General features: G+C 48.7%; 1 protein-coding gene across 1 annotated transcript in view; it reads right to left on the bottom strand.

Annotated features, from left to right (window-relative positions):
* LOC123766071 (proteoglycan-like sulfated glycoprotein papilin) overlaps positions 1-26,322 on the bottom strand; it is a gene marked incomplete at its 5' end in the record, with an annotated part of 493,143 nt that overhangs the window by 388,758 nt on the left and 78,063 nt on the right. The window contains 3 exon segments of the mRNA XM_069321077.1: positions 7,539-7,755; positions 21,858-21,984; positions 23,265-23,397. Coding sequence (XP_069177178.1) covers positions 7,539-7,755; positions 21,858-21,984; positions 23,265-23,397 — 477 coding nt within the window.

Genomic DNA, 26,322 nt, shown 5'->3' with positions numbered 1-26,322 from the left:
AATGTGCATCTGAGCTCAGCATTCCAATTCACCTGATCTTTCAGGCATCCCTGTCTACAGGAATCGTAGCAGACGTGTGGAAACAGGCTAACATAGTTCCAATCTACAAAAATGGCAGCAGGGAAGACCCCCTCAATTATAGACCTGTATCATTGACAAGTGTAATAGTGAAAGTATTGGAAAAACTAATCAAAACTAAATGGGTAGAACACCTGGAGAGAAATGATATAAAATCAGACAGACAGTATGGTTTTCGATCTGGAAGATCCTGTGTATCGAATTTACTCAGTTTCTATGATCGAGCCACAGAGATATTACAGGAAAGAGATGGTTGGGTTGACTGCATCTATCTGGACCTAAAAAAGGCTTTCGACAGAGTTCCACATAAGAGGTTGTTCTGGAAACTGGAAAATATTGGAGGGGTGACAGGTAAGCTTCTAACATGGATGATAAATTTTCTGACTGATAGAAAAATGAGGGCAGTAATCAGAGGCAATGTATCGGAATGGAGAAATGTCACAAGTGGAGTACCACAGGGTTCAGTTCTTGCACCAGTGATGTTTATTGTCTACATAAATGATCTACCAGTTGGTATACAGAATTATATGAACATGTTTGCTGATGATGCTAAGATAATAGGAAGGATAAGAAATTTAGATGACTGTCATGCCCTTCAAGAAGACCTGGACAAAATAAGTATATGGAGCACCACTTGGCAAATGGAAATTAATGTTAATAAATGTCATGTTATGGAATGTGGAATAGGAGAACATAGACCCCACACAACCTATATATTATGTGAGAAATCTTTAAAGAATTCTGATAAAGAAAGAGATCTAGGAGTGGTTCTACATAGAAAACTATCACCTGAGGACCACATAAAGAATATTGTGCAAGGAGCCTATGCAATGCTTTCTAACTTCAGAATTGCATTTAAATACATGGATGGCGATATACTAAAGAAATTGTTCATGACTTTTGTTAGGCCAAAGCTAGAATATGCAGCTGTTGTGTGGTGCCCATATCTTAAGAAGCACATCAACAAACTGGAAAAGGTGCAAAGACATGCTACTAAGTGGCTCCCAGAACTGAAGGGCAAGAGCTACGAGGAGAGGTTAGAAGCATTAAATATGCCAAAACTAGAAGACAGAAGAAAAAGAGGTGATATGATCACTACGTACAAAATAGTACTTCTGCGCAGCTTCCCCCCTCCCTGGAAGGGGGAAGGGGGGGGGAAGCCCCAGACCCCCATGCCGGCCATCCAACCCCACTTCAGAGGCTGAATATCAAAAACGCGAATACCGCCAACTGGAGGGCGGAAGGGAGGGAGGGAGGGAGGGAGGATTGCCGGTGAGCCTCTCACCCAGAAAAGGGCATTTCATTAACTTCAAAGCTGGTTTTCTGTGGAGAGCCCCTACAACTCTGGAGCTACCTAACCTCAGAAAATAAAAGAGGGACTTACACGGGAGGTGGCCACCACCATCAACTCGAAGTCGAGACAACTGGCTACAACCGACAACCCAATGTGACACACGCCAGACTAGGGCCAGGAATCTTAATGAGGTAAAGGGTGGCCAGGATCCTGTTCGACCTCCAAAACCCTCGCTCCTGAATGTCAGCCCAAGACATTACCAAAAACGGCAACTAAAGCAGCAAATTTGCAAACATCATAGGCATGAGGATAGACTGCAGGATGGCTGGACCAAATAACCCTGCAATCAACCTGGGAGACCCGAGCCCTTGAACAGGGAAGAAGGGAAACTGGGTCAACCCAAAGCACATCCCCAGTCACAGAGGCCGCGGCATGCAAATAATGGCGAAGAGCCGCAACCGGACACAACACATGATGCACCCCCGACTGAACCAACCAAGCATCAACCAGCCAAGGACACTTCTGGAAAGATGCCGTCTCATTCTTCCCACGAAAAGAATGAGACAGTTGCAAATGAACAAACCTACAACCAGGCCTGAAAGAGAAAAAACCAGCGTTGAATGTAATGAAACGCCATTTTCTGGGTGAGCCCCAGAGGCTCCCTGGAGCTTATCGGGCTAATGTATGTTATATTAGACCGGGACATTACCTAAGGAGTTCAGACCTACCAGAGACCAGTGACAGAACCTGGCCCCTTCAGAGAGGTTTCAGGGAGCAATGGCCCTGGAAAACCCACTTGTGGTTTGGGTTTTCCTTATCTGCCATCGACCGGGGTTAGGCACGCAGAAAGGTAGGCATAACAAAACAAACCCCACATGGTAAAAAACTAAAACAGAAAACCGAACAGAGAGGTAGAAACTCCATACAATCCCAGCCCTCAATGCCCCGAGAGGAGAAGGGAGGCCCCTGGACCTCACCGCGCCAGCTGTCTAGCATCAGTTCGGAAGCTAAGTTTCAACCAATGCGAAAAAAATGCCGACCGGTGGGAGGGAGGGTTGCCAGGGAGCCTCCGGGGCTCACCCAGAAAATGGCGTTCCATTACATTCAATGCTAGTTTTCTGTAGGGAGCCCCTACTGCTCCCTGGAGCTTCATACCCAAAGAGAAGGAAAAGAAAGGGCTGACCCGGGAGGCGGCCGCCACAAACTCCGCAACGGTTGCAGCCTGTTTTTTCGGCTGCAACCTGAGACCCGAAGCAGTACAAGAACGCGTAGGAGCAGACATGCACATAAAGAACGGACAGCCAGGAACCTGTATGATCCCCAAATTCTTGCGCTCAAAATGAGCCCTAGACATCACAAACACGGCAGCGAAAGCTGCAAACATCCGAACAGCACGAGCGCAAGGATAGACTGCAGGGTTGTAGACTTAAAAACTCTGCGGACGACCTGGGAGACCCGAGCCGTGAAATAGGGAACGAGGGGAACCAGATCAACCCAAAGCGCATCCCCAGTCACAATATGCAGGTAACGGCAAAGACCCACAACCGGACAACACATGGTGCACCCCTGGTCGAATCAACCAAGCATCAATAACCCAAGGACCTCTCTGGAAAGCAGCCATCTCAACCGTCGCCAGAAGGATGGAGAAAGGCTGTAAATGTACAAACCTACCACCAGTACCAAAAGAGCAGAAACCCCTGCACCGAAAGAGAGCCGGAAGCTCCCAGACCTGACCCGCAGAGGTCCATACCAATAAAATATGGCCTATGAAAAACAATCTTGAACCGAAGGGGCTACCACAAACTGAGGAGAAGAAGATAAGAGGGCACCCACATCAAGGACCAGGACGGCTCAGGCGATGCATGAGCAGGCCGGAGGTGAAACAAAACACGAGAAAGCGTATGGAACCGGGCGGATGTGACGTCCATCCTGAATGCAAGCTGGAGCAGCTCCGCCAGTGCCACATGATACGAGGCAACAGTAAGAAGCATCAAATAACAGTCCTGAAAACTCAAAGGACAAGACAAGCCAATGCGAAAGAGAAGACAACCTACAAAGAGCAAGAAAATGGGGAATAGAAACACCAGGAACGTCATACTGTCACCGAGACGAAGCTCGCAGGTATGACACTATCAACGAAGCCACCTGATCACCGTAGAGATGGTGATACACCCACGTCAAAATACCAGATGCGAAGAGCCGAGGAGAAGGCTGAACCAGTCACGTACAGGACCAGTCCGACCTGCCAAAAGAGGCGGAGCTGCGGGAAAATGCTGCGGGAAAACGCCCCGGGTTCAGATACCTATCAAGCAGCGTCTGAAAATAAAGCTGGGCCGGCCACCAAGGAACCACGAGGACTACTCTCTTTGGGAATGGACTCCAACCGAGCAACAACCCGAAGCAACAGCTGGACCGGGAGAAAAGGAACAGGTACTCCCACCTCGACCAGTCTTGCTGAAAGGTATCCAACGTGAACGCCTCGCAGGTGGGTAAGGGCACCACATAGAATGGAAGATGCCGAGACCACGCCGACGCGAAGATGTCCATGGCCAGGAGTCCATACATCTGGCTGAGCCAACGAAATGATTCGGCGACGCCCGGTAAATTCACGAACAGAGGAATGAACCGAGCCAGGCTGTCCACCAGGATGCAGGACACACCCCAGATATGAACTGCACGGCTAGCCAAACCCCTGAGAATCCAGCAAACGAGTCACTCAATGGGGACCAACCCCAAAGGTCAAAGACCTAAGAGAAACCCCGTGGTTCCGGCAAAGAACCACCGGAGAACAGTCCGAATGGAGCTGGATGGTAGAGCACCGAGTGACCCAAACCATCTGAAGCGCAAACCAGACAGCCACGAACTCCTGAACCATGCTGTGAGCCCGACAGATGGACAGACCCCACCATCCCCAGCCGACCTGGTGAGCACTGGTCACAAAGCCCCAGCCAAGAGATGACCCATCCGTGAACACATCGAGCGAAGGCTCGGGGGAGGTGCCAAGGCACGGAGCCCCGAAAAACCCCAAAGAGGAAGCTGGTGATGCAGCACCAACACACAAGATCCCCGGAGGACAAACCCAACAATTGCAAGAGAGGCGGAAGGGGAGACCCAGAAGGAACCAAACAGATGCCGAAGCCAAACCGACCCTGTGGGCAGACCAGCACGTCGAAGTTCAGACTCCCGCACAACTGCTTGAGCAACCGCCGAGCGACCTGGAACCCCCTAATAAACAGCCGAAGGCAGGATCACAGCCACACCAATGCTTCTGGAGGGAAAGACAAGGAGTGGCTCCAAGAGCCCTAAACAAGACCCAGCCAGAGTCTAGGAGAAGAGGCCTGCCTCACCAGCCCAAAACTCACGGAAGGAGGAGGACCCACCCAACGCCACCGCAGGCCGCATGAAACAACCCGAAAAGCCCACAAATTGACGGACCAGGCGCAAGCAAACAGAGCGAGCACCACCCCCCCCCATGCCCCAGCAATGAAACGAACCGCGAAAAGGCTGACGCACCATATGAGAATCTAACGATGCACAGGGCGATCCCCACACCGACCAGCTGAAGATGGAACCGAAGGCTGTGCCTGCCCCGAATAGGGCACCACAGGCCTACCACAACAGGAAAACTCCAAAGCCCAGGCATGAACCCCCTCTGGGAAGGCCTCCCACGAGCCCCCTGAAGGACCAACAAGTCCGACATATGACAGCAACACGCCAAAGCTGCCTGCACATACTGCACAACCGCACACATCGCAAATAGCAAATGACAAAAGAGCGAAGAAAACCCAAGAGCCAGGGGCCCCAATCAGAATCCGAAGAAAAAGCTAGCACCACCTGCCGACATGCGAGATGAGAAGCAAAACCAGCGAACCACTTCCTGCAGGAGGCGTGAACAGCTCCAACAATGTAGATGACACACACACCACTGAGTGCAGTGCACCAGACCCAGTGGCAGCCCCAAGCTCCCACACATCGAACACAAGCCAATCCGAGGAGAGCTTGAGGAGGGAGAAGAAAAGCAGGGCCGATGCCAGCAGGCCACGTGTACACAAGGCCACCGCGACCAAAACAGCCGAAGGGAAGGAACCTGCACTCAAGCGCAAGGGACAGACAGAACGAGTGCCAAGCCTCCATCGAGAAAAGCGTGCTGTCTGCAAACCAGGACAACCCCAGCACGTCATAACGAAGACAGTACAGACACGAAGATCTAGACACAAAGCATAATTGGAGGCACACAGTAGGTACGCCGCAAGGGATTTCTGCCCCACATAAAAAGGTACATGGGAAGCCGAAAACCCCCGGAAGTACAGGACCGAGGAACCCACGGGATAACGGAACTGAACCCGGGGAGGGGTAAACGCAAAATCCAAGTCATACAAGGAGGGAGCAAAAGAAAACCCTTGCCTAGTAACACCAAGCCCTGTTCTGAGGGTACAAAAACCCAGACGGTGGACCAACAGGGTCCAAGGACCCCAAGTCCACCCCTCCCTCGCCCCAGGAACCTCACAATAAAGACCCAGAGCTGAGCCGTCCCCCTTGAAGCCCGGTCTCACAAGAAAAAGCCAGGGCAGTCAAAAAAACACTAAGGAAGGGGGCCCACTGGTCAGACCCATACCCATCGGCAGGAGTAGGAACAGGCTCAAATGCGTTCGCCACCACCCCAAAAGAAGAAACCCCCGAAACCACCCAAGACTCAACACCAACGAAACCCCTGCCCCGCCTCCGAATCAGCGGAAGGGCCAGAGCTGTAAGCCCTGTGTGAGGGGAGGCAGACGCACAACAGAAGGGGAGGAAGTGCGGAAGGCACCGAAAGCGAAGCGACTCCCACCCCCAAGCCCGAGTCCCTAAAACCTAAACGGGGCAGTCTCGAGACATCTGGGGAAAGCAACCAAACCATTGCGTTGCAGCAATTAGAACCTAGCATGAAATGCAACTGCTGCCTGCATGCCCAGACCATGATCAGTAGCGAGGGTGAACTAGAGCACGCACCAACAACAACATCATACAACTCTGGGTCTATAGAACCACTGACCCTACAGGCAGCCCAGCGGAGGCACAACCAGTGAATGTCACCCTGAGACAAGGGGACAGAGCAACCATGAACCTCGCATGAAGCGAGGGGGGGGGGGACTCAAGGGTCACATCCATTGGACCACAGAGCCCCTGCAGGGTTTCCCAGGGCCCTTAGCCTTGGTAACATGCTAAGGGAAGCCCAGGCAGAGTATTGCAAACCGGCGGCCAAAACTACCAAGCAAACTTCTAAAGCTGAACCCCCAGGACGTGTCCACTCATGGGGGGGGGGGCCAAGCGGGGAGTACCACCAAACACTGATATAAGAGAAGGACCCTAAAAGAAAAGAGGGCAACCAACGAAGGGCAGACCCACCCCACCAGGCAAGAAAACAAAAACAAAAGAAAAAACCCAAAAGAGGACAACGTACCCTGGCGGAACAGAGCCGGCCGCTATAATAGATGACAACTAGCTGTGCAGTATCCTGCGCCCCTACCAGTGACGAAAACTACCTCCTACCCAGAGGCAAACAAGGACAACAAAGACCCCCAGCTGACTCAAAGGGCAGCCAAGTACCGAGCAGTAAAAGACACAGCGAAGGTAGACCCCATTGCGACTTGTGGAAGGTGGCCCCAAGGGCAGTACTTATAGGCCACCTAGGGAAGAAAACCCTAGGAGAATGCAGCCTAAGTACCGTACAATATCACTCCTGGCTCACACACCACCTGTAGAGACAGATCACGCCACAAGGCACAGTAATGGAAAACAAAACTGGAGCCAGAGGTACTTGACCAGCCAGTATCACATCACAATCACAATAAACAATCACAGCCTTCCACAATCAATAAAACCCACATTAACATTAATTTTCATCAAATTTAGTAGCTTGTTGAACCATGATCTGCATGAACCCATTATCATAACATACCAAAGACCAACTATAGTAGTAAAAACCTCACTATTATAGGTGATATATTATACGCAGTTAAAATGAATAACAAAATTAATAAGAATAAAAAAAAAATAAATAAATAACACAATAAATTATAATTATTCAATTATGCACACTCTCTGAGAGAATATGCCTGAAAAATCCATTACTTTTACTATTTTTAAATCAATATAATGACAGTAAAAGAAACAAATAGTGACTTACTGGTGTCCACTCTCCTACATGCCAAGATGCACATACAGAATCCTTATTACATTCTCGAACAGTCTGTAGTTTGGGTCCACGGATATTGTCACACACTGAATCGTTCACAATGGATAGACGCCCTTCTGCAAATTTCTGGCCACAGTACACATGACGGAACTGCCATCCAGGAGTTCCGCAAGAACTTGTACATGTTGTCCATTCTTCAGCCTGCCAACTGGAAAAATATTTATCAATATACAATAATAAATAATTTTTACACTGGGCAGAATTCATAATTATGTTTCTTATTAAAGAAATAAAATGAAGATAATTTTATATTTTGTTCAAAAGTAAAATATTGTTTAAATAATCACTGTTCAATGTATACAGTATTCCCTCTACAGTATGATACTTATAAACAGATGCAACACCATTAAGTTATTATATACCTGAGTGTACTGTATAATGTATAATCATATTTCGGTCAACTATTTGATACAAATTTCTCTAACTTTTCTGAAATGTTCAAAACTAAAATACTGTACACAATTTGTAACAATGGACTTTGATTTTATGTTATACCATCATATAAATCATATCCTTAGTTATAAAACTGTGGTTCATTACCTCTATTTGTGATTTACACAATAGCTGATCTAATAATTATGGAAAAAAAACAGCTGGCTTTCCTGAAAGGAAACAAAAGATTAAGAATACAGAAAAAAACAGACTGGGCTTATCTGTGAATGAAGACAATAGGAGAGGAGGTCCCGGGACACAAGAACATCACCTCTGTGCCAAATGCTCAAGTGCCAGACAAGTGCAGCTAGGCCAAAATGCAGCCAACAAGTAGTGAGAGGCCTAGACCTCTGGAACCAGGAAGCAGAAAGCAACCAATTCACAAAAGTGTTTGTGTTTCCTTCAGATGCATGTTTCTGGTCCAGCAATAGAGACCAAAGAAAGTCCATGCCTAGGCCAAAGTAGGGGAAAATGATGTAGAGATGGGAATCTTCATAAAGAGGATTCTTCTGAGCAATTAATAAAAAATGGAAATGCACCTGTGAGGAAGAGTTGAAGGAATGAATCTTGTTCCAAGATAGAGGAAAAGAAAACATTGCCAAACAGTGCAACAAACCCTCGAGACCAGGTACTGACCTTCATAGAGACTCAAAGGGCAACCAAGGCTCCTCCAGAAATCCAAAATCCCTGGGACTGTCTCCCTCCCCTGTAAAGAAAGAAGGCCCTGGACAGAGTCAACATTTCCCTCTGAACCCTATGAGCATGAGAATAGAGACAGTATCAACAACAAAAGCTCCCAAAGTGTGGAATGCTGAACCCCATAGAAATAATATGAATGAGGAGGAAACAGTGGGCTCTGCTGACCCCATCAAAGCCTTGGGTGAGGCTGGCACAGTTAAGTGTCTCAACTGAATAAATACCAGGCCATGACCTGAACCACCTTGCAACTGAATAAGTATGTGGACACGTACACAAACAACCACTTTTGTGACTAAATGCATCCTCAGCTAGAGCAAAGGGCTTACTCTCACATGGCAGAGCCAGGGGTGATGACCACACAAGCGTATAGGTAACTCTTGTTACACCCCCATCAGCAGATCTTGCAGTAGGAAACAAACCCACACACAACCATAATTTGGGATAATAATTCTTAATAATTATAATAATAATTTAATTCATTGTGTCGGGGACAGGAAGGCAGAGTGTATTCATATTCAGACAGTGAGTCACTGTGAGGGGCGAGGTCTCAGATTGGCGAAGTGTCATCAGTGGAGTCCCACAGGGTTCAGTCCTTGGACCTATACTATTTCTGATATATGTAAGTGATCTCCCAGAGGGAATAGACTCGTTCCTCTCAATGTTTGCTGATGATTTACAAATTATGAGGAGGATTAAGTCAGAAAAAGATAGTATGAGGCTACAAGATGATCTAGACAAACTGAATGAATGGTCCAACAAATGGCTACTACAGTTCAACCCGAGTAAATGTAAAGTAATGAAACTAGGCAGTGGAAACAGGAGGCCAGAAACAGGATACCGAATGAGGGATGAAGTACTTCATGAAACGGACAGAGAGAAAGATCTAGGAGTTGATATCACACCAAACCTGTCTCCTGAAGCCCAATAAAAAGAATAACATCGCCAGTGTATGCGAGACTGGCTAACATCAGAACTGCCTTCAGGAACCTGTGTAAGGAATCATGCAGAACTTTGAATGCCACATATGTAAGACCAATCCTGGAGTATGCGGCCCCAGGATGGAGCCCGTACCTTGTCAAGCACAGGACTATGCTGGAAAAAGTTCAGAGGTATGCCACTAGGCTAGTCCCAGAACTAGGAGGCATGAGTTACGAGAAAAGGCTGCAGGATATGCACCTAACGTCGTTGGAAGACAGGAGAGCTTGGTGAGACATGATCACTACCTACAAAAATCTAAGAGGATTCGACTGGGTAGATAATGATAAATTGTTTAACACGGAGGGTACTCGAACAAGGGGACACAGGTGGAAGCTGAGTACCCAAATGAGCCACAGTGAAGTAAGAAAGAACTTTTTCTGTGTCAGAGCAGTTAACAGACGGAATGCATTAGGTAGTGATGTGATGGAGACAGACTCCATACACAGTTTCAAATGTATATATGATAGAGCCAAGTAGGCTCAGAAATCTGTACACCAGTTGATTGACAGGTGAGAGGAGGGACCAAAGAGCCAGAGCTCAACCCCCACAAGCACAACTAGGTGAGTACAACTAGGTGAGTACAACTAGGTGAGTACACGTTTAGCTTTTTTTGATGACCCCCCCCCCAGGTCGAATTACTGACCTCACCCGGGATGCAACCCCACAACAAGCTGACTAACTCCTGAGTAAATTACTCACTGCTAGGTGAACAGAGCCCCTTCCAACTTCCAGGCTTAGGGTTATCGTCCCTAGGTGCCCTGTAAGTACTGCCCTTGGGGCTTGGGGCCACTTTCCACAAGTTCCTCGGGACCTGCCTCTGCTAGGTCGTCTGACTGCTCGGTTTCTCAGCTACCCTTTGGGTGCTTGGGGGTTTTGTCTTCCTTGTTTACCTTAGGGTAAGAGGCAGTTTGCACTGGTGGGACGCAGGGTACTGCGCAGCTAGTTGTCACCATTCACGGCGGCTGGTTCTGTTCCTTGAGTGCATTGTCCTCTTGCGGGGTTTTGTTTTTCTTTTTGTTTAGCACCTTGTGGGGGGTCTGCCTTGTATTCCACTCATTGGGCCTGCCTGTGCACTATTAATTTGGTGGTGCCCCCTGCTAGGTCCCCATGAGTGTACACATCCCTGGGGGTCCAGTTTTAGAAAGTTGTTTGGTAATTTTGGGCACTGGTTAGCAGTACCCTGCCTGGGCTTACCTGGGTGCGAGTCTTCTTATAGTAAGCGCTCAGGACCCTGGGAATCCCCTAGGGGGTGCGTGGGTCCGATGGATGTGTCCCCGGAGCCCCCTTCGCTTCATGCGAGTTTGAGGGTTGATTGGTTCCCTGGACTCAGGGTGATCATCACGGTTTTTGCCTCTGTCACGCTGCCTGTTGGGTCGGTGACACTTTCGACCCTGAGTCCTGTGAGTACTGTTGCTTGCTGGTGACTCAATTTACCCAGTCCACTGATGATCTTGTGTGGGTACAGGCGGTGCAGGCGTTGCATGCGCGTTTTAGGTTGTTGCAACGTGCTAGGTTGGTTGCTCACCCGGATGCTCCGAGGCTGCCCCATTTTGCTAATAGGGCAGACTTGGGGATTGGGGTCACTTCGACCTTGGTTCAGGTTCATGACTACGCTGTCTCAAGTTTGGCTCCTGTTGGAGCCGGGTTCTTGGATGGTGTCCCTGGACCTCTGGGACGCTTATTGGCACGTCCCGATTCATCTGGGGTTCAGGGACTGGCTCGGGTTTGTTGTGGGGCGTCTAGGTTACCGCTTTCGTTGTCTCCCATTCAGGTTGAACCTGGCACCTCGCGTGTTCACACACCTCACGCGGGTCGTCGTGGCCTGTCTGCGTCTCTTAGGTGTGCGGGTGTTGGCCTACCTTGACGACTGGCTAGTTTGGGCTCCCAGCCAGTCCAGTTATCTGCCAGGGATTTGGTTCTTTCCCAGCTCGCCAGTTCAGGTTCTTGATGAACTGGAGGAAGTCCCATCTGGTGCCCTCCCAGGTTCGGTCATGGCAGGGTCTTGTGTGGGACTCTCGGACCGCTTCCTTGTCTCTTCCTCCGGAGTCTCTCATTTGGACGCAGTCCCTCTTGTGCCTGTTTCTGGTGGGCTCCCGGGTGACGAGGCAGTTGCTCGAGGGTTTGTGCGGGAGCCTGAGCTTCGCGATGTTAGTCTACCCACGGATTGATGATCCGGCTCCATTCGGACTACTCCCCGGTGGTTCATTGCCTGAACCAAGGGGGTTCGATGCAGTCTTTGGTGCTGATCGCTTCGGGTGACTCGTCTGCTGAGTTCTTGGGGTTTGGCTCTCCTAGTAGTTCACATGCAGGGAGTGTCCAACGTCTTAGCCGACAGCCTGAACCGTTTTGTTCCCCTCTCCCCGGAATGGACTATCGACACCAACTCCTTCTGTCGACTCTGCCAGACGTTCAGGCGCCCCGAGGTGGATCTCTTCCCGTCGGAGTGGTCGTGGCGCCGTTCCTCGATTGCGAGGCCGTCGGGGTAGATGCCTTTCAGCAGGACGGGTCAAGGTGGGGGTTCCTATACCTCTTTCCCCCGGGTTCAGCTGTTGCTCCACGTCCTGACTCGCTTGGAGACCTACCAGGGAAGAGTAGTCCTCTTGGCCCCATCGTGGCCAGCCTGGCCGTGGTTTCAGGCACTGCTTCCCTGGTGTCTGAACCCCGGAGGTTTTCCCGCGGTTACTCCTCTTCCAACAGATCGGACTGGTACGTCATGTGGCTGGTTCGATCTTCACCTCGAGTCTTCGAGTATGGTGTATTTGACTCGGGTTTATCATCATCTCTATGGTGATCAGGTGGCTTCTTGGTTAGTGTCCCACCTGTGGGTTTCGTCTCGGCGGCAGTACAAAGTTTCCTGGCGGTCCTTCCGTCTCTTCTCCTCAGTTTGTTGTGGCCTCTTCAGTTCAGGATTGTTTCTCCAAGGCTCTTTTTCTGTTGGCATTGGCCTCTGCGGGTCGGGTTGGTGAGCTTCATGCTCTCCTCCGGCACAGGAGTTTCTGATCTTTCGGTCTTTCTGATGGTTTTGTTCGTTTGCAGCCGTTTCCTTCTTTTCTGACGAAGAATGAGACTGCTGATTTCCGAAGGGGTCCCTGGGTTGTGGATGCTTGGTTAGGCCGGGGGTGCATCATGTTTTGTGTCTGGGTGCGGCTCTTCGCCGTTATTTGCGTGCCACGGCTTCTGTGTCCGGGGACGCGCTTTGGGTTGATCCAGTTTCCCTTCTTCCCTGTTTGCGGGTGCGGGTCTCCCAGGTTGTCCGCAGGGTTATTAAGGCTAGCCAGCCTGCGGTCTATCCGCGTGCCCATGACGTTTGTAAGTTCGCTGCTGTTGCTGCCGTCTTTGGCAACATGTCGTTGGCTGACATTCAGGCATAGGGCTTTTGGCGGTCGAACAAAATCCTGGCTGCTCGTTACCTTGTTAACGTCACTGGGGCTAGTCGGGCCTATGTCGCTTTGGGTCGGCAGTTGCAGCCAGTTGTCTCGATTTCGAGTTGAGGAGTGAGCAGCGACCGCCTCCCGGGTAAGTCCCTAGGTTTTTTCCTCTTTAGGTAGTTAGCTCCAGGAAGCCAAAGGGGCTCCCCCCCAGAAAACCAGCATTGAATGTAGTGAAACGCCATTTTCTGGGCGAGTCCCGGAGGCTCCCCAGCATCCCTCCCTCCCTCCAGTCGGCAGTTTTTCACGTGTTTTGACATCCAGCCTAAGAACTAAGGGTGGATAGCCGGCGTGAGAGGTCTGGGGCTCCCCCTTCCCCCTCCTGGGGAAGGGGGGGAGCTACATTTATTTGACATTTTATGAGGTATGAAATTTCGATGTCTATGATCTATGATATTCTATGAATATCTATGATCCCCAAGCGCCCCTCACCTTGAAGAGATTGCGAGATAATGGTCCTGGCTCTCAGTAGGCTAGGGTGGACTTTAGAGACCTGGTGCAATTCTCTGAGACTTTGCAGTCCTAGTGTTACAAATACAGGGACAACCGAGAGGGACCACTAAAAAACAAGCGTTGAATGTAATGAAACGCCATTTTTTGGTCGAGTCCCGGAGGCTCCCCGGAGCTATCCAGGCTAAATGGATATGTATAACTTTCTGGCATCATTTAAGGTGTATGGAGTTCTTGCCTACCAGGTACCACGAGCCAGAACCTGGCCCCCCTCAGAGAGGCATGAGGAGCAATGGCCTATAGAAACCCCCACTTTGGTTGGGAGCATTCTATGTCTGCATCGACTGGGACAGGCACCCAAAAAGGTAGGCGCCCCAAAACAAACCCCTATTCTGGCGAAAATATTGCTACCAAAAGCCAAACGAGTGGACAGAACTCCCCAAACAAAATTAGCAAACTAGCATGACATCACATCACCATCTGCGCCCCCCTCCCCAGGAGGGGGAAGGGGGAGCCCCAAACCCCAGCACCAGTAATCCAATCGGCAGTTCTTGGGCTGGATGTCAAAATACATGAAAAACACCGCTGACTGGAGGGAAAGAGGAATGCTGGGAAGCCTCTGGGACTCACCCAGAAAATGGCGTTTCATTACATTCAACACTGGTTTTCTGGGGGAAGCCTCGTCAGCTCCAAGGAGTTACCTCATCAAAGATTAGGAAAAGAGGGAAGGACCCGGGAGGTGGTTGCCATGCACCTTGACCCCAAAAAAAAGACCACAGATCAAACCAAAGGACCCCTGCAGACAACCCAGGAGACCTGAACCCCAGAACAGGAAGGAAGGAAGGAAGGAACCCAGACAAACCAAAACATGCCCACTGCCCCAGAGGCCAAGACGCGCTGAGAACAGCAAAAAGCCGCAACCGTACACAACACACGAAGCACCCATGGCCTGATCAACCAAGCAACAACCCAAGGACCCTGCCAGAAAACAGCAGACCCAAACATCAGCCAAAAAGACGGAGACAGCAGCTCACGAACAACCTACCACTAGGACCAAACGAGAAGAAAAAAACACCGGTGCCAGAGGAGAGCCGGAAACTCCCCGACCCGACCCCCAGATATCAATGCCAACACGAAAAGGAGACCCCCCTCCAAAAAAAACAAAAACAAAGGGGGACACGACAAACCGAGAAGAAGATAGACTGCCTGGGCTAACGACCAGGATGGCACTGGAAACACATGAGCAGGCCAGAGGTGAAACAATGCACTAGACAGCTAGCAGAACAGAGCAGAAGGAACAGCATCACCGAATGCAAACTGGAACGGCCTCGCCAGCTCCACCCAATATGAGGCAATAGTATTCAGCAATAGACGACAGTCCTGGAACAACCCCGAAGGTAAAGACCAGAAAACCCTATCAGAGACCGAAGTACACCTACACAGTGATAGGAAAACGGAAAGGACTGCCAGGAAACTACACACTGCCGTGGAGATGAAGCACTCAGACAGGAGACCAACAACGAAACCCCCAGTGTCCACACAAGTGACGAAAACTCGAGACAAAAACCCAGAGAAGCGAAGATTCGAGGGGAAAAACGAACCAGCCTCGAACTGGGGTGGACTGATCTGCAAAAGAGGCGGAGCCGCAGGAAGACCCTCAGGATCAGACACCGAGCAAAGCAGTGCCCCCAATCAAGGCTGGCAAAGAACCAGAAGGAAGGCCCGCCAGGAAACCAGGAACCCAAACCCGGTGATCCAGGAAGGAACTACCCTGGCGAGCAGACACGTCCTGTTCAGGAGGATCCCTGCCCCCCGGGATCTCTGAAGGACCAACAAGGCCGAAAACAATGGCAATGAGAAGAATCTGCTTGCCGAAAGAGCCGAACTGCAGACACCACAACAGCAAGGACCAAATGGCTACGAAAACTGAAGAGCCAGGGCCCAGGCAGAGGCCAACGAGGAAAACAAGCACCACTAACCGAATAGCGAGATGCGAAGCGAAAACAGCGACTCCGCAACCCACAGGAGCAGCGCAACCAGCTCCAGCAGGGAAGAACAATGCACGCGTCTCTGAGTTACATATGAGAACTACTCAGGATGTGTACCGCATGAAAACCAAATTTGTATGGTCTGGAAACGAAACAAAGAAAAGCCATAGCCAGGACCATAATCCTAGCCCCTCCCATCTCAACGAAAAGGATCTGTAGGGGCAGGAGAAGTTGAATGGAAATCTACAACCACCCACAGACATTGCAAAACAGAAACTGGCACGGACACACAAGGAAAAAAGAAAGAACTCGGATCCAGAACTGAACACTGGGGTAGTCCAAAATCAGGGAACTGAATATGTACTGAGGCCTACCTAGATACATAACAATGTGTAGTATAGAGGTAGGAAAAATGGAAAAATACAATGAAAAGACCCTACGTACGGTCCAAGCACCGGTAGCTAGGGACATAGCTTGATGCATAAGCTGGAGAAACAGGCAGGAGTAATTGGTAGGGCGCTCCAGTGGATAAGGGAGTACCTAAGCAATAGGAAGCAGAGAGTTATAGTGAGGGGTGAGACCTCAGAATGGCGTGAAGTCACCAGTGGAGTCCCACAGGGCTCTGTGCTTGGACCTATCCTGTTTCTGATATACGTAAATGATCTCCCAGAGGGTATAGACTCATTCCTCTCAATGTTTGCTGACGACGCCAAAATTATGAGAAGGATTAAGACAGAGGAGGGTAGCTTGAGGCTTCAAGAAGACCTGGACAAGCTGCAGGAATGGTCAAACAAATTCCTGTTAGAGTTTAACCCAAGCAAATGTAATGTAATGAAGATAGGGGTAGGAAGCAGGAGACCAGATACAAGGTATCACTTGGGAGATGAAATACTTCAAGAATCAGAGAGAAAGACCTGGGGGTTGATATCACGCCAGACCTGTCCCCTGAAGCTCATATCAAGAGGATAACATCAGCAGCATATGCCAGGTTGGCTAACATAAGAACGGCCTTTAGAAACTTGTGTAAGGAATCTTTCAGAACATTATATACCACATATGTCAGACTAATCCTGGAGTATGCGGCTCCAGCATGGAGTCCATATCTAGTCAAGAATAAGACTAAACTGGAAAAGGTTCAAAGGTTTGCCACCAGACTAGTACCTGAGCTGAGAGGTATGAGCTACGAGGAGAGACTACGGGAATTGAACCTCACTTCGTTGGAAGACAGAAGAGTTAGGGGGGACATGATCACCACATTCAAGATTCTCAAGGGAATCGACAGGGTTGATAAAGACAGGCTATTTAACACAAGGGGCACACGCACTAGGGGACACAGGTGGAAACTGAGTGCCCAAATGAGCCACAGAGATATTAGAAAGAACTTTTTTAGTGTCAGAGTGGTTGACAAATGGAATGCATTAGGAAGTAATGTGGTGGAGGCTGACTCCATACACAGTTTCAAGTGTAGATATGATAGAGCCCAATAGGCTCAGGAACCTGTATCATTGACAAGTGTAATAGTGAAAGTATTGGAAAAACTAATCAAAACTAAATGGGTAGAACACCTGGAGAGAAATGATATAATATCAGACAGACAGTATGGTTTTTGATCTGGAAGATCCTGTGTATCGAATTTACTCAGTTTCTATGATCGAGCCACAGAGATATTACAGGAAAGAGATGGTTGGGTTGACTGCATCTATCTGGACCTAAAAAAGGCTTTCGACAGAGTTCCACATAAGAGGTTGTTCTGGAAACTGGAAAATATTGGAGGGGTGACAGGTAAGCTTCTATCATGGATGAAAAATTTTCTGACTGATAGAAAAATGAGGGCAGTAATCAGAGGCAATGTATCAGAATGGAGAAATGTCACAAGTGGAGTACCACAGGGTTCAGTTCTTGCACCAGTGATGTTTATTGTGTACATAAATGATCTACCAGTTGGTATACAGAATTATATGAACATGTTTGCTGATGATGCTAAGATAATAGGAAGGATAAGAAATTTAGATGACTGTCATGCCCTTCAAGAAGACCTGGACAAAATAAGTATATGGAGCACCACTTGGCAAATGGAATTTAATGTTAATAAATGTCACGTTATGGAATGTGGAATAGGAGAACATAGACCCCACACAACCTATATATTATGTGAGAAATCTTTAAAGAATTCTGATAAAGAAAGAGATCTAGGAGTGGTTCTAGATAGAAAACTATCACCTGAGGACCACATAAAGAATATTGTGCAAGGAGCCTATGCTATGCTTTCTAACTTCAGAATTGCATTTAAATACATGGATGGCGATATACTAAAGAAATTGTTCATGACTTTTGTTAGGCCAAAGCTAGAATATGCAGCTGTTGTGTGGTGCCCATATCTTAAGAAGCACATCAACAAACTGGAAAAGGTGCAAAGACATGCTACTAAGTGGCTCCCAGAACTGAAGGGCAAGAGCTACGAGGAGAGGTTAGAAGCATTAAATATGCCAAAACTAGAAGACAGAAGAAAAAGAGGTGATATGATCACTACATACAAAATAGTTACAGGAATTGATAAAATCGACAGGGAAGACTTCCTGAGACCTGGAATTTCAAGAACAAGAGGTCATAGATTTAAACTAGCTAAACACAGATGCCGAAGAAATATAAGAAAATTCACCTTCGTAAATTGTGTGGTAGACGGATGGAACAAGTTAAGTGAGAAGGTGGTGGAGGCCAAGACCGTCAGTAGTTTCAAAGACAAAGAGTGACAAAGATATGACAAAGAGTGCTGGGAAGACGGGACACCACGAGCGTAGCTCTCATCCTGTAACTACACTTAGGTAATTACACTTAGGTAATTACCTGTTGATTGACGGTTGAGAGGCGGGACCAAAGAGCCAGAGCTCAACCCCCGCAAGCACAACTAGGTGAGTACAAGAGAGTACAAAATGATGAACGAAGAAGATTGAAGTAGCAGCTGGTAACGTAATGTATATGTCCAACCACATATACAGAGAGAACCAATGTACATATATATAAGGGTGCAGCCAGGCACTGAAAGACAGGCAAGGAAGAAGTGTCCAGAGATCATAGACCAAGGCAAGGAATGAGAGTACAGACAGCATGGACTGAGGAAACAAAGGAGTGTCGAGATATTGAGAAAAGATCCAGACGCCGAAAGACTAAACAAAAGGCACCGAATTTGGGGCTGTGCTCCACAGTGTATCTAAGAACAAGATACACGAACAAGGAAGGTCACGGAAAGACGCACGCAAAGTGGCCAAGCAACACACACAACAACAACACCTAACACCCCACCAAAAATCGAGAACCAGCTCCTGGCTGACAGAGTCGCCAGACTGTACAATCACACTTGCAGAGCGGATACACAACCGGGTCACGAAACAGCCTAGCTGTGTAATATACCAAGAGCATCGCTAGTGGAATATGTCCAGAGCAGCATGCCCAGTAGGAGAAGAATAGGTGCAGTACAGAGGGAGGTGGCACCACAGTGAGCTACCCCACACCCATAAGCAGAGAAGAACTAGGTGATTACCCCACATATAAAATCCAGAACACCCCTTAGTATCCAGGGGGCTATAACTGGAGAGAGAAGATGAGCGAGAACAGTGTATAATCGGCGATAAAGGTTGCGGAACACCAACACATGTGTACACCTGAGGGTAAAACCACACCACCCGTCTTACGGGGAGGAAGTCACCAAGGCATATGTAACGAATATGAGGAAAGTCGAGACAGGAAGGAGAGATGATGTGAATACAAAATAATGGGAAACAGAATCGAAAGAAGACAAGAAGTGCAGAAGAGAAACAACGAGACCGAGAAAAGACTGGAGGGAAGCCTCACCAGTAAGTCAACAGACATTCCAATAATATTGTAAGTATCGAAGGGTTTCGCGAACCTTCGAGAATCGTGAGAAGCACAAATTCACGGAGGCACAGACGGGCCCAATGGCACCCTTGACCAAGAGTTATGTAGGGATCCTGATATATGTCCAAGAGAAAAAGGTTAAGAAAGCAGGTGAAAAGCCCCTCCAGGAATGACGGAATGATGGACCCGAAGGGACATGGAACGGAACCTGGGGAGGGGGCAGACCCGAACCAACTCAGACGCAGAGGGGGGAAAGGAAAACCCCACTCTTGAAGAACTGCAAGCCCCACTCCGAGGGAACAAAACCCCAAGTGGGGCAAATGGGGGCCAAGGCCCCCCCCCCCCCGTGTTCAACCCCAGGAACCTCCACAGCAGGATCCAGGGCCGAGTTATTCCCCCAAAGCCCCGGCCTCACAAGAAAAAGCCGAGGCAGCTGTAAAAACACTAAGGAAGGGAGCCCACTGGTCAGACCCATACAACACAGCTAGAGGAACAGGCTCGAATGCCTACGCCGCAACCCCGGAAGAGGAAACCCCCGAGACCGCCCGAGACCTCAACAAAGTCTCAACGAGACCCTGCCCCAACTCCTGAAACCCGCCGACAGTTCGGAGCCAGAAACAAGGGGGAAGGAAAGTATGTACAACAGAAGGGGAAGGACCAGGAGGGACAGACGGAACCAGAGCCAAAGCAACTTCCACCCTCCAAGGCCGGACCCTAATAACCAAAACGTGGCAGTTTCGGGGCATCCATGGCCGCAACCAACCAACCGAGCATGCAACTCAGCAGCTGCCTGCACCCACATATGTTGAGTAGCATGGGTGAACTGGAGCACATACAAACAACAACGTCGCATGACTCCAGGGTCAAAAGAATCGCTGAACTAACAGGCAGCATGGCAGAGGCACAACTAGTGAATGTCCTCTCAAGACAAGTGAATTGAGCAACCTTCAAACTCACAAGAAGCAAGAGGGGGACTCAAAAGGGTCACATCCACCTGACAATGGAGCCTCTGCGGGATTTCCCAGAGCCTTTAGCCATTTTAACATGCTATAGGAAGCCCAGGCAGGGTTCTGCAAACTGGCACCCAAGTCTACCAAACGAACTTCTAAAAGCTGAACCCCCAGGGCAGTGTCCACTCACTGGGGCCTAGCAGGGAATACCACCTATACACAAGAAAGACACACCAACCCCAACAACAGAGAAGGGGAAGGACAAGGCAGACCCCAACCATGCAGGAACAAACAAAAACAAAAGAAAAAAACCCTGCAAAAAGACAACGTACCTAGGCGGAAGAGACAGCCGCTATAATAGGTGATAACTAGCTGTGCAGTATGCTGCGCCCCTACCAGGGATGAAAACTACCTCCTACCCAGAGTCAAACACTTGGCAACAAAACCCCAGCTGACCCCAAGGGCGGCTAAGTACCGAGCAGTAAAGGACACAGCGGAGGTAGATCCAAGAGAGACTTGTGGAAGGAAGCTTCCAAACCCCAAGGGCAGTACTTACAGGGAAGTACTAGGGAAGGGAACCCCTAGGTTCATGCAGCCCGAGTACCGTGGAATATTACTCCTTACTCACACACCACCTGTAGAGACAGCCCACACCATAAGGCACAGAACTGAAACAAAACAGGATCCAGAGGCACACGACTTCTCCAGCATCGCATCAGCCAAGAACTGCCAGTTGGATCGTAGACATGGGGGTCTGGGGTTCCCCCTTCCCCCTCCTGGGGAGGAGGGGGTTGCGCAGACGGCGGCACGGCAACGTGATGACGTCATGTTAGTTTGCTAATTTTGTTTGGGGAGTTCTGTCCACTCGTTCGGCTTTCAGTAGCAATATTTTCACCAGAATAGGGGTTTGTTTTGGGGCGCCTACCTTTCTGGGTGCCTATCCCAGTCGATGGTAGATACAGAATGTTCCCATCCACAGGGGGGGGGGGGGTTTCAATAGGTCATTGCTCCTCATGCCTCTCTGAGGGGGCCAGGTTCTGGCTCATGGTCCCTGGTAGGCAAGAGCTCCAAGCACATTGATGCCAGAAAGGTATACATATCCATTCAGCCTGGATAGCTCCAGGGAGCCAACAGGGCTTCCCCCAGAAAAGAGCTTATTTTGCATGCACCTTCCACACATGTCACTATATACTACAGCACAGTATTTTCAGGTTGCCACTTCTGACTGTCCTGCTTTTCTGTGTTCAATTACTTTGTTAAGCTTGCTGAGTCTGATCCATGTGTACAAGAAGGCTGCATCTATTCTTTACAGGTTAAATTAATCCCCTATAATATTTCCAGACCTTACATATTAAAACCTGATTTGCCATGACTTTTTAATTCTTACAGACTTCTTACAGGCATTTCACCTTGTAGAACTTTCTATAATACGTACAGTGTCCAGACACTTACTTTGCTTCGCATGGATGTTCATTACATGTTTTGTTTGCTTCTGGCTCAAGCCGTGGATCACATAGGTACTCAGCAACAGGCTGGAAGTCACTATTTCTTGCACAACTCACATTTCGTGTCATATGACCTAAAATAACAAAACATCAGGATTTACTAATACATTTTTAATGCTATAGTACATTATTAAAAAAATATCATGTGGTAAGTATTGTACTTAATTTACATTCATATTGCAAAACATTCAAATTATAAATAAGCCCAAGTGTAACTAGAAAGCTCCTTTTCAAGCAAGTCACTAGGTTGCTTCTTTAGGCAATGTTCAGCTCTCTATAGAACACAACTAAACTCCAACTTGATCCTTAACTGCTGCACTGGACCACCTAACAAAACATGGGGTATGGCAGTGCATCACCTGACTTGTAAGCGATGTTAGGATATCGTAAGATTCAAAATGCACGAGCAGTAAGGTTAGGTACGAGATGGATGCCTGAGACCTCCAGTGAGAGGCAGCCATCTAGAAAAAAATTCCCAACATGCCCCAGGGTCACGGGTTGCCTCAGTTCTGAGTGAGCAACAATGGGTGGTGCATGCACCTCTGACTCCCAATCCCCTGTCAAGCGGTGTCGAAAGATCACTCTCTGATGGTGAAATTCAGACCCTATTGTTTGAATAAGATAAGGGTAGTGATATTGATGAAGCAAGGCACTATAAAGACCTAACACAAGTGTCGAATACAAGTGATACAGTATGGATGAGGACAATACAATGAGCGTATCTAGCAGAGGGTGAGCACCAGGTGTGCTGCAGCCTCCCAGGCCATCGCCCTCACGACTGTTATAACCACCTGTGTCATCTCCAATTTTTTAGTACTGTACTTGATCGCCAGAATTTGGCTACAAAATATGGTTCAAGCGTCGAATTTGGGATGTTTGTTGTATTTTTAAAACTGCAGGGAGGGCAACCCGTTCTCGCAAATTTAATAAGTCAATATTGACTTATTAAATATGTGCATAGGTGACATACTTAACATAATAGTTTCCCTTGAAAAGCTTCATAGAAAACACCGACCTTACCTAACCTACTTAGTATGTTAAGATAAGCATCTTATTGCTTCGTAATCACAATTATTACCTAACCTATAATAGGTATAGGTTAAGTAATAATTGTAATTACGAAGCAACAAGATGCTTTTCTTAAGATACTAACAAGGTTAGGTAAGGTCGGTGTTTTCTATGAATCTTTTTAAGGGTATCTATTATGTTTAGTATATAATCTATGCACGTAGTTAATAAGTCAATATTGACTTTACGAATTTGCGAGAACGGGTTGACTTGATCATACAATGCAGGAGTAAATAAAAAGCCCAGAATTTTTTATGAAAAAAAATACAAAATCAACAGTACTCACCAACACCACATTCCACAGAACATTCCCCATATGTTCCAAAGATCCATTCATATATTTCAGCTTCAGCTTGTGTCACTTCCATTGGCACGCTGTACTCATAGGTGATCCCAGGGTTACTCTCTTGGTATAATAGCTGAAAAACAAATGTAGTTTCAAGTAGGATTATTACAAAAATTATTATTATTATTATTCACAATGAAATCACATTAATATAATGTATTAATGAGAAAATTAGTCGGAGCTGTGAGGATGATTCGAACATGCTCACATGGTACATACTCCCAAGCTAGAACCCTAGCTTGGGAGTATGAATCCTAGCTTGGGAGAACCCTAGAATCTCCACAACATGGTCGGAAGCAATGCAACCTGGGATCCCAATGAACCCTCTAGGATACCTGCGACTTACAACTGGAGACCAATCAAGGTTTTCAGCTTTGCTCCCATGCACTTTGGCAAATGGTCTAGTAGTTCTCCAACACTTCTCACCATATTATATGAATTATATACATCTCATATACATCTCGTCATCCTATTTAAAAGAAAACAGCATTGAATGTAATGAAACACCATTTTCTGGGTAAGCCCCGGAGGCTCCCTCGAGCTTATTGGGCTAATGTATGTTATATTAGACCAGGACATTAGCTAAGGAGTTCAGACCTACTAGGGACCAGCGCCAGAACCTGGCCCCTTCAGAGAGGTTTCAGGGAGCAATGGCCCTGGAAAATCCCCTTGTGGTTGGGGTTTTCCTTATCTGCCATCGACCAGGGTTAGGCACCCAGAAAGGTAGGCATAACAAAACAAACCCCACATGGTAAAAATCTAAAGCAAAAAAACGAACAGAGAGGTAGAAACTCCCTACAATCCCAAGGAAACAAGCAAACAAGCAAACAAGCAAACATCACACTTTACTGCCGCGCCGATCGTCCGCGCAGCCCTCCCCACCCCGAGAGGGGGAGTCCCGGACTTCACTGCGCTGGCTGCCTAGCATCAGTTTAGAAGCTAAGCTTCAACCAACGCGAAAAAACCGCCAACCGGTGGGAGGGAGGGTTGCCAGGGAGCCTCCGGGGCTCACCCAGAAAATGACATTTCATTACATTCAACGCTGGTTTTCTGTGGGGAGCCCCTACAGCTCCCTGGAGCTTCATACCCAAAGAGAAGGAAAAGAAAGGGCTGACCCGGGCTGCGGTCGCCACAAACTCCGCAAAGCGAAGCCGAGACAACCGACTGCAACCTGCGACCCAAGGCAACAAGAATGCACAGGAGCAGACACGCACATAAGGAATGGGCAGCCAAGAACCTGTGCGACCCTCAAATCCTTGCGCCCGAAATGAGCCCTAGACGTCACCAACACAGCAGCGAAAGCTGCAAACGTCCGAACAGCACAGGCGCAAGGACAGACCATAGGCTGGAAGACTTAAAAACTCTGCGGACGACCTGGGAGACCCGAGCCCTGAAATAATGAACAAGGGGAACCGGATCAACCCAAAGCGCATCCCCAGACACGGTACGCAGGTAACTGCAAAAAAGCGCAACCGGACAACAAAGGATGCACCCCCGGCCGAACCAATCAAGCATCAATAATCCAAGGACCCCTCCAGAAAGCAGCCATCTCAGCTGTCGCCAGAAGGACGGAGAAAGGCTGCAAACGTACAAACCTGCCACCAGTACCAAAGAGCAGAAGCCTAAACCGTAGGGGCTACCACAAACTGAGAAGGTAAGAGGGCACCCTGATCAAGGACCAGGACGGCTCAGGCGACGCATGAGCAGGTCGGAGGTGAAAAAAAACACGAGAAAGCGTACGGAACAGAGCAGATGTGGTGTCCACCCCGAACGCAAGCCGGAGCAGCTCTGCCAGCGCTGCACAAAACGAGGCAACAGTAAGAAACATCAAATAACTGTAGTCCAGAAAATCCAAGAAAGGGCAAGACAACCCGATGTGAAAGAGAAGACAACCTATGAAGAGCAAGAAAAGGTGAATTGAAACACTAGGAACGTCATACTATCGCCGAGACAAAGCTCGCAGCTGGGACACCATCAACAAACCACCTGATCACCACAGAGACGGTGATACCCGCGTCAAAATACCAGACGCAAAGAGTCGAGGAGAAAGCTGAACCAGTCACGTACAGGACCGGTCCGACCTGCTGAAAGAGGCGGAGCCGCGGGAAAACGCCCCGGGTTCGGACACCTATCAAGCAGCGTCTGGAAATAAAGCTGGACCGGCCACCAAGGGACCATAAGGACTACTCTCTTGGGAATGGGCTTCAACTGAGCCAGAACCCGAAGCAACAGCTGGACTGGGAGAAAAGGAACAGGTACCCCCACCTCGACCAGTCCTGCCGAAACACATCCACCCCGTGAATGCCTCGCAGGCAGGTAAGGGCGCCACATAGAATAGGCGAAGCCTAGACCACGCCGACTCGAAGACGTCCATTGCCAGGAGTCCACACATCTGGCAGAGCCAATGAAACGAGTCGGCAACGACTGCCCAATCCGTGAACAGAGGAATGAACCGAGACAGACTATCTGCCAGGACGTAGGACCCCCCTGGACATGAACCTCATGGTTAGCCAAACCCCGAGAATCCAGCAAACGAGACACTTGGGGTTGGTCCCTTAAGGTCAAACACCCAAGAGAAACCCTGTGGTTCCGGCAAAGAACCCCCAGAGAACAGTCCGAATGGAGCTGAAAGGTAGAGAACCAAGTGACCCGAACCCTCCGAAGCACAAATCAGGCAGCCACGAACTCCCAAACCGTACTGTTAGCCCAACGGACGGACAGACCCCACCATCCCCAGCCAACCTGGTGAGCACTGGTCACAAAGCCCCAGCCGAGAGATGACTCGTCCGTGAACACATCTGGCGAAGGCTTGGGGAGGTACCAAGGCACGGAACCCCAAAAACCCCAAAGAGGAAGCTGGTGACGCAGCACCAACACAAGATCCCTGGAGGAATGAACCTAACGATTGCAAGAGAGGTGGAAAGGGAGTCTCCGATGAAACCAAACAGACGCCGAAGCCAAACCCGACCCTGCGGGCAGACCAGCACGTCAAAGTTCA

The sequence above is a fragment of the Procambarus clarkii genome, chromosome 9, assembly GCF_040958095.1.
Source record: "Procambarus clarkii isolate CNS0578487 chromosome 9, FALCON_Pclarkii_2.0, whole genome shotgun sequence".
NCBI lineage: Eukaryota > Metazoa > Arthropoda > Malacostraca > Decapoda > Cambaridae > Procambarus > Procambarus clarkii.
This window is presented reverse-complemented; position numbering and strand designations above follow the sequence as displayed.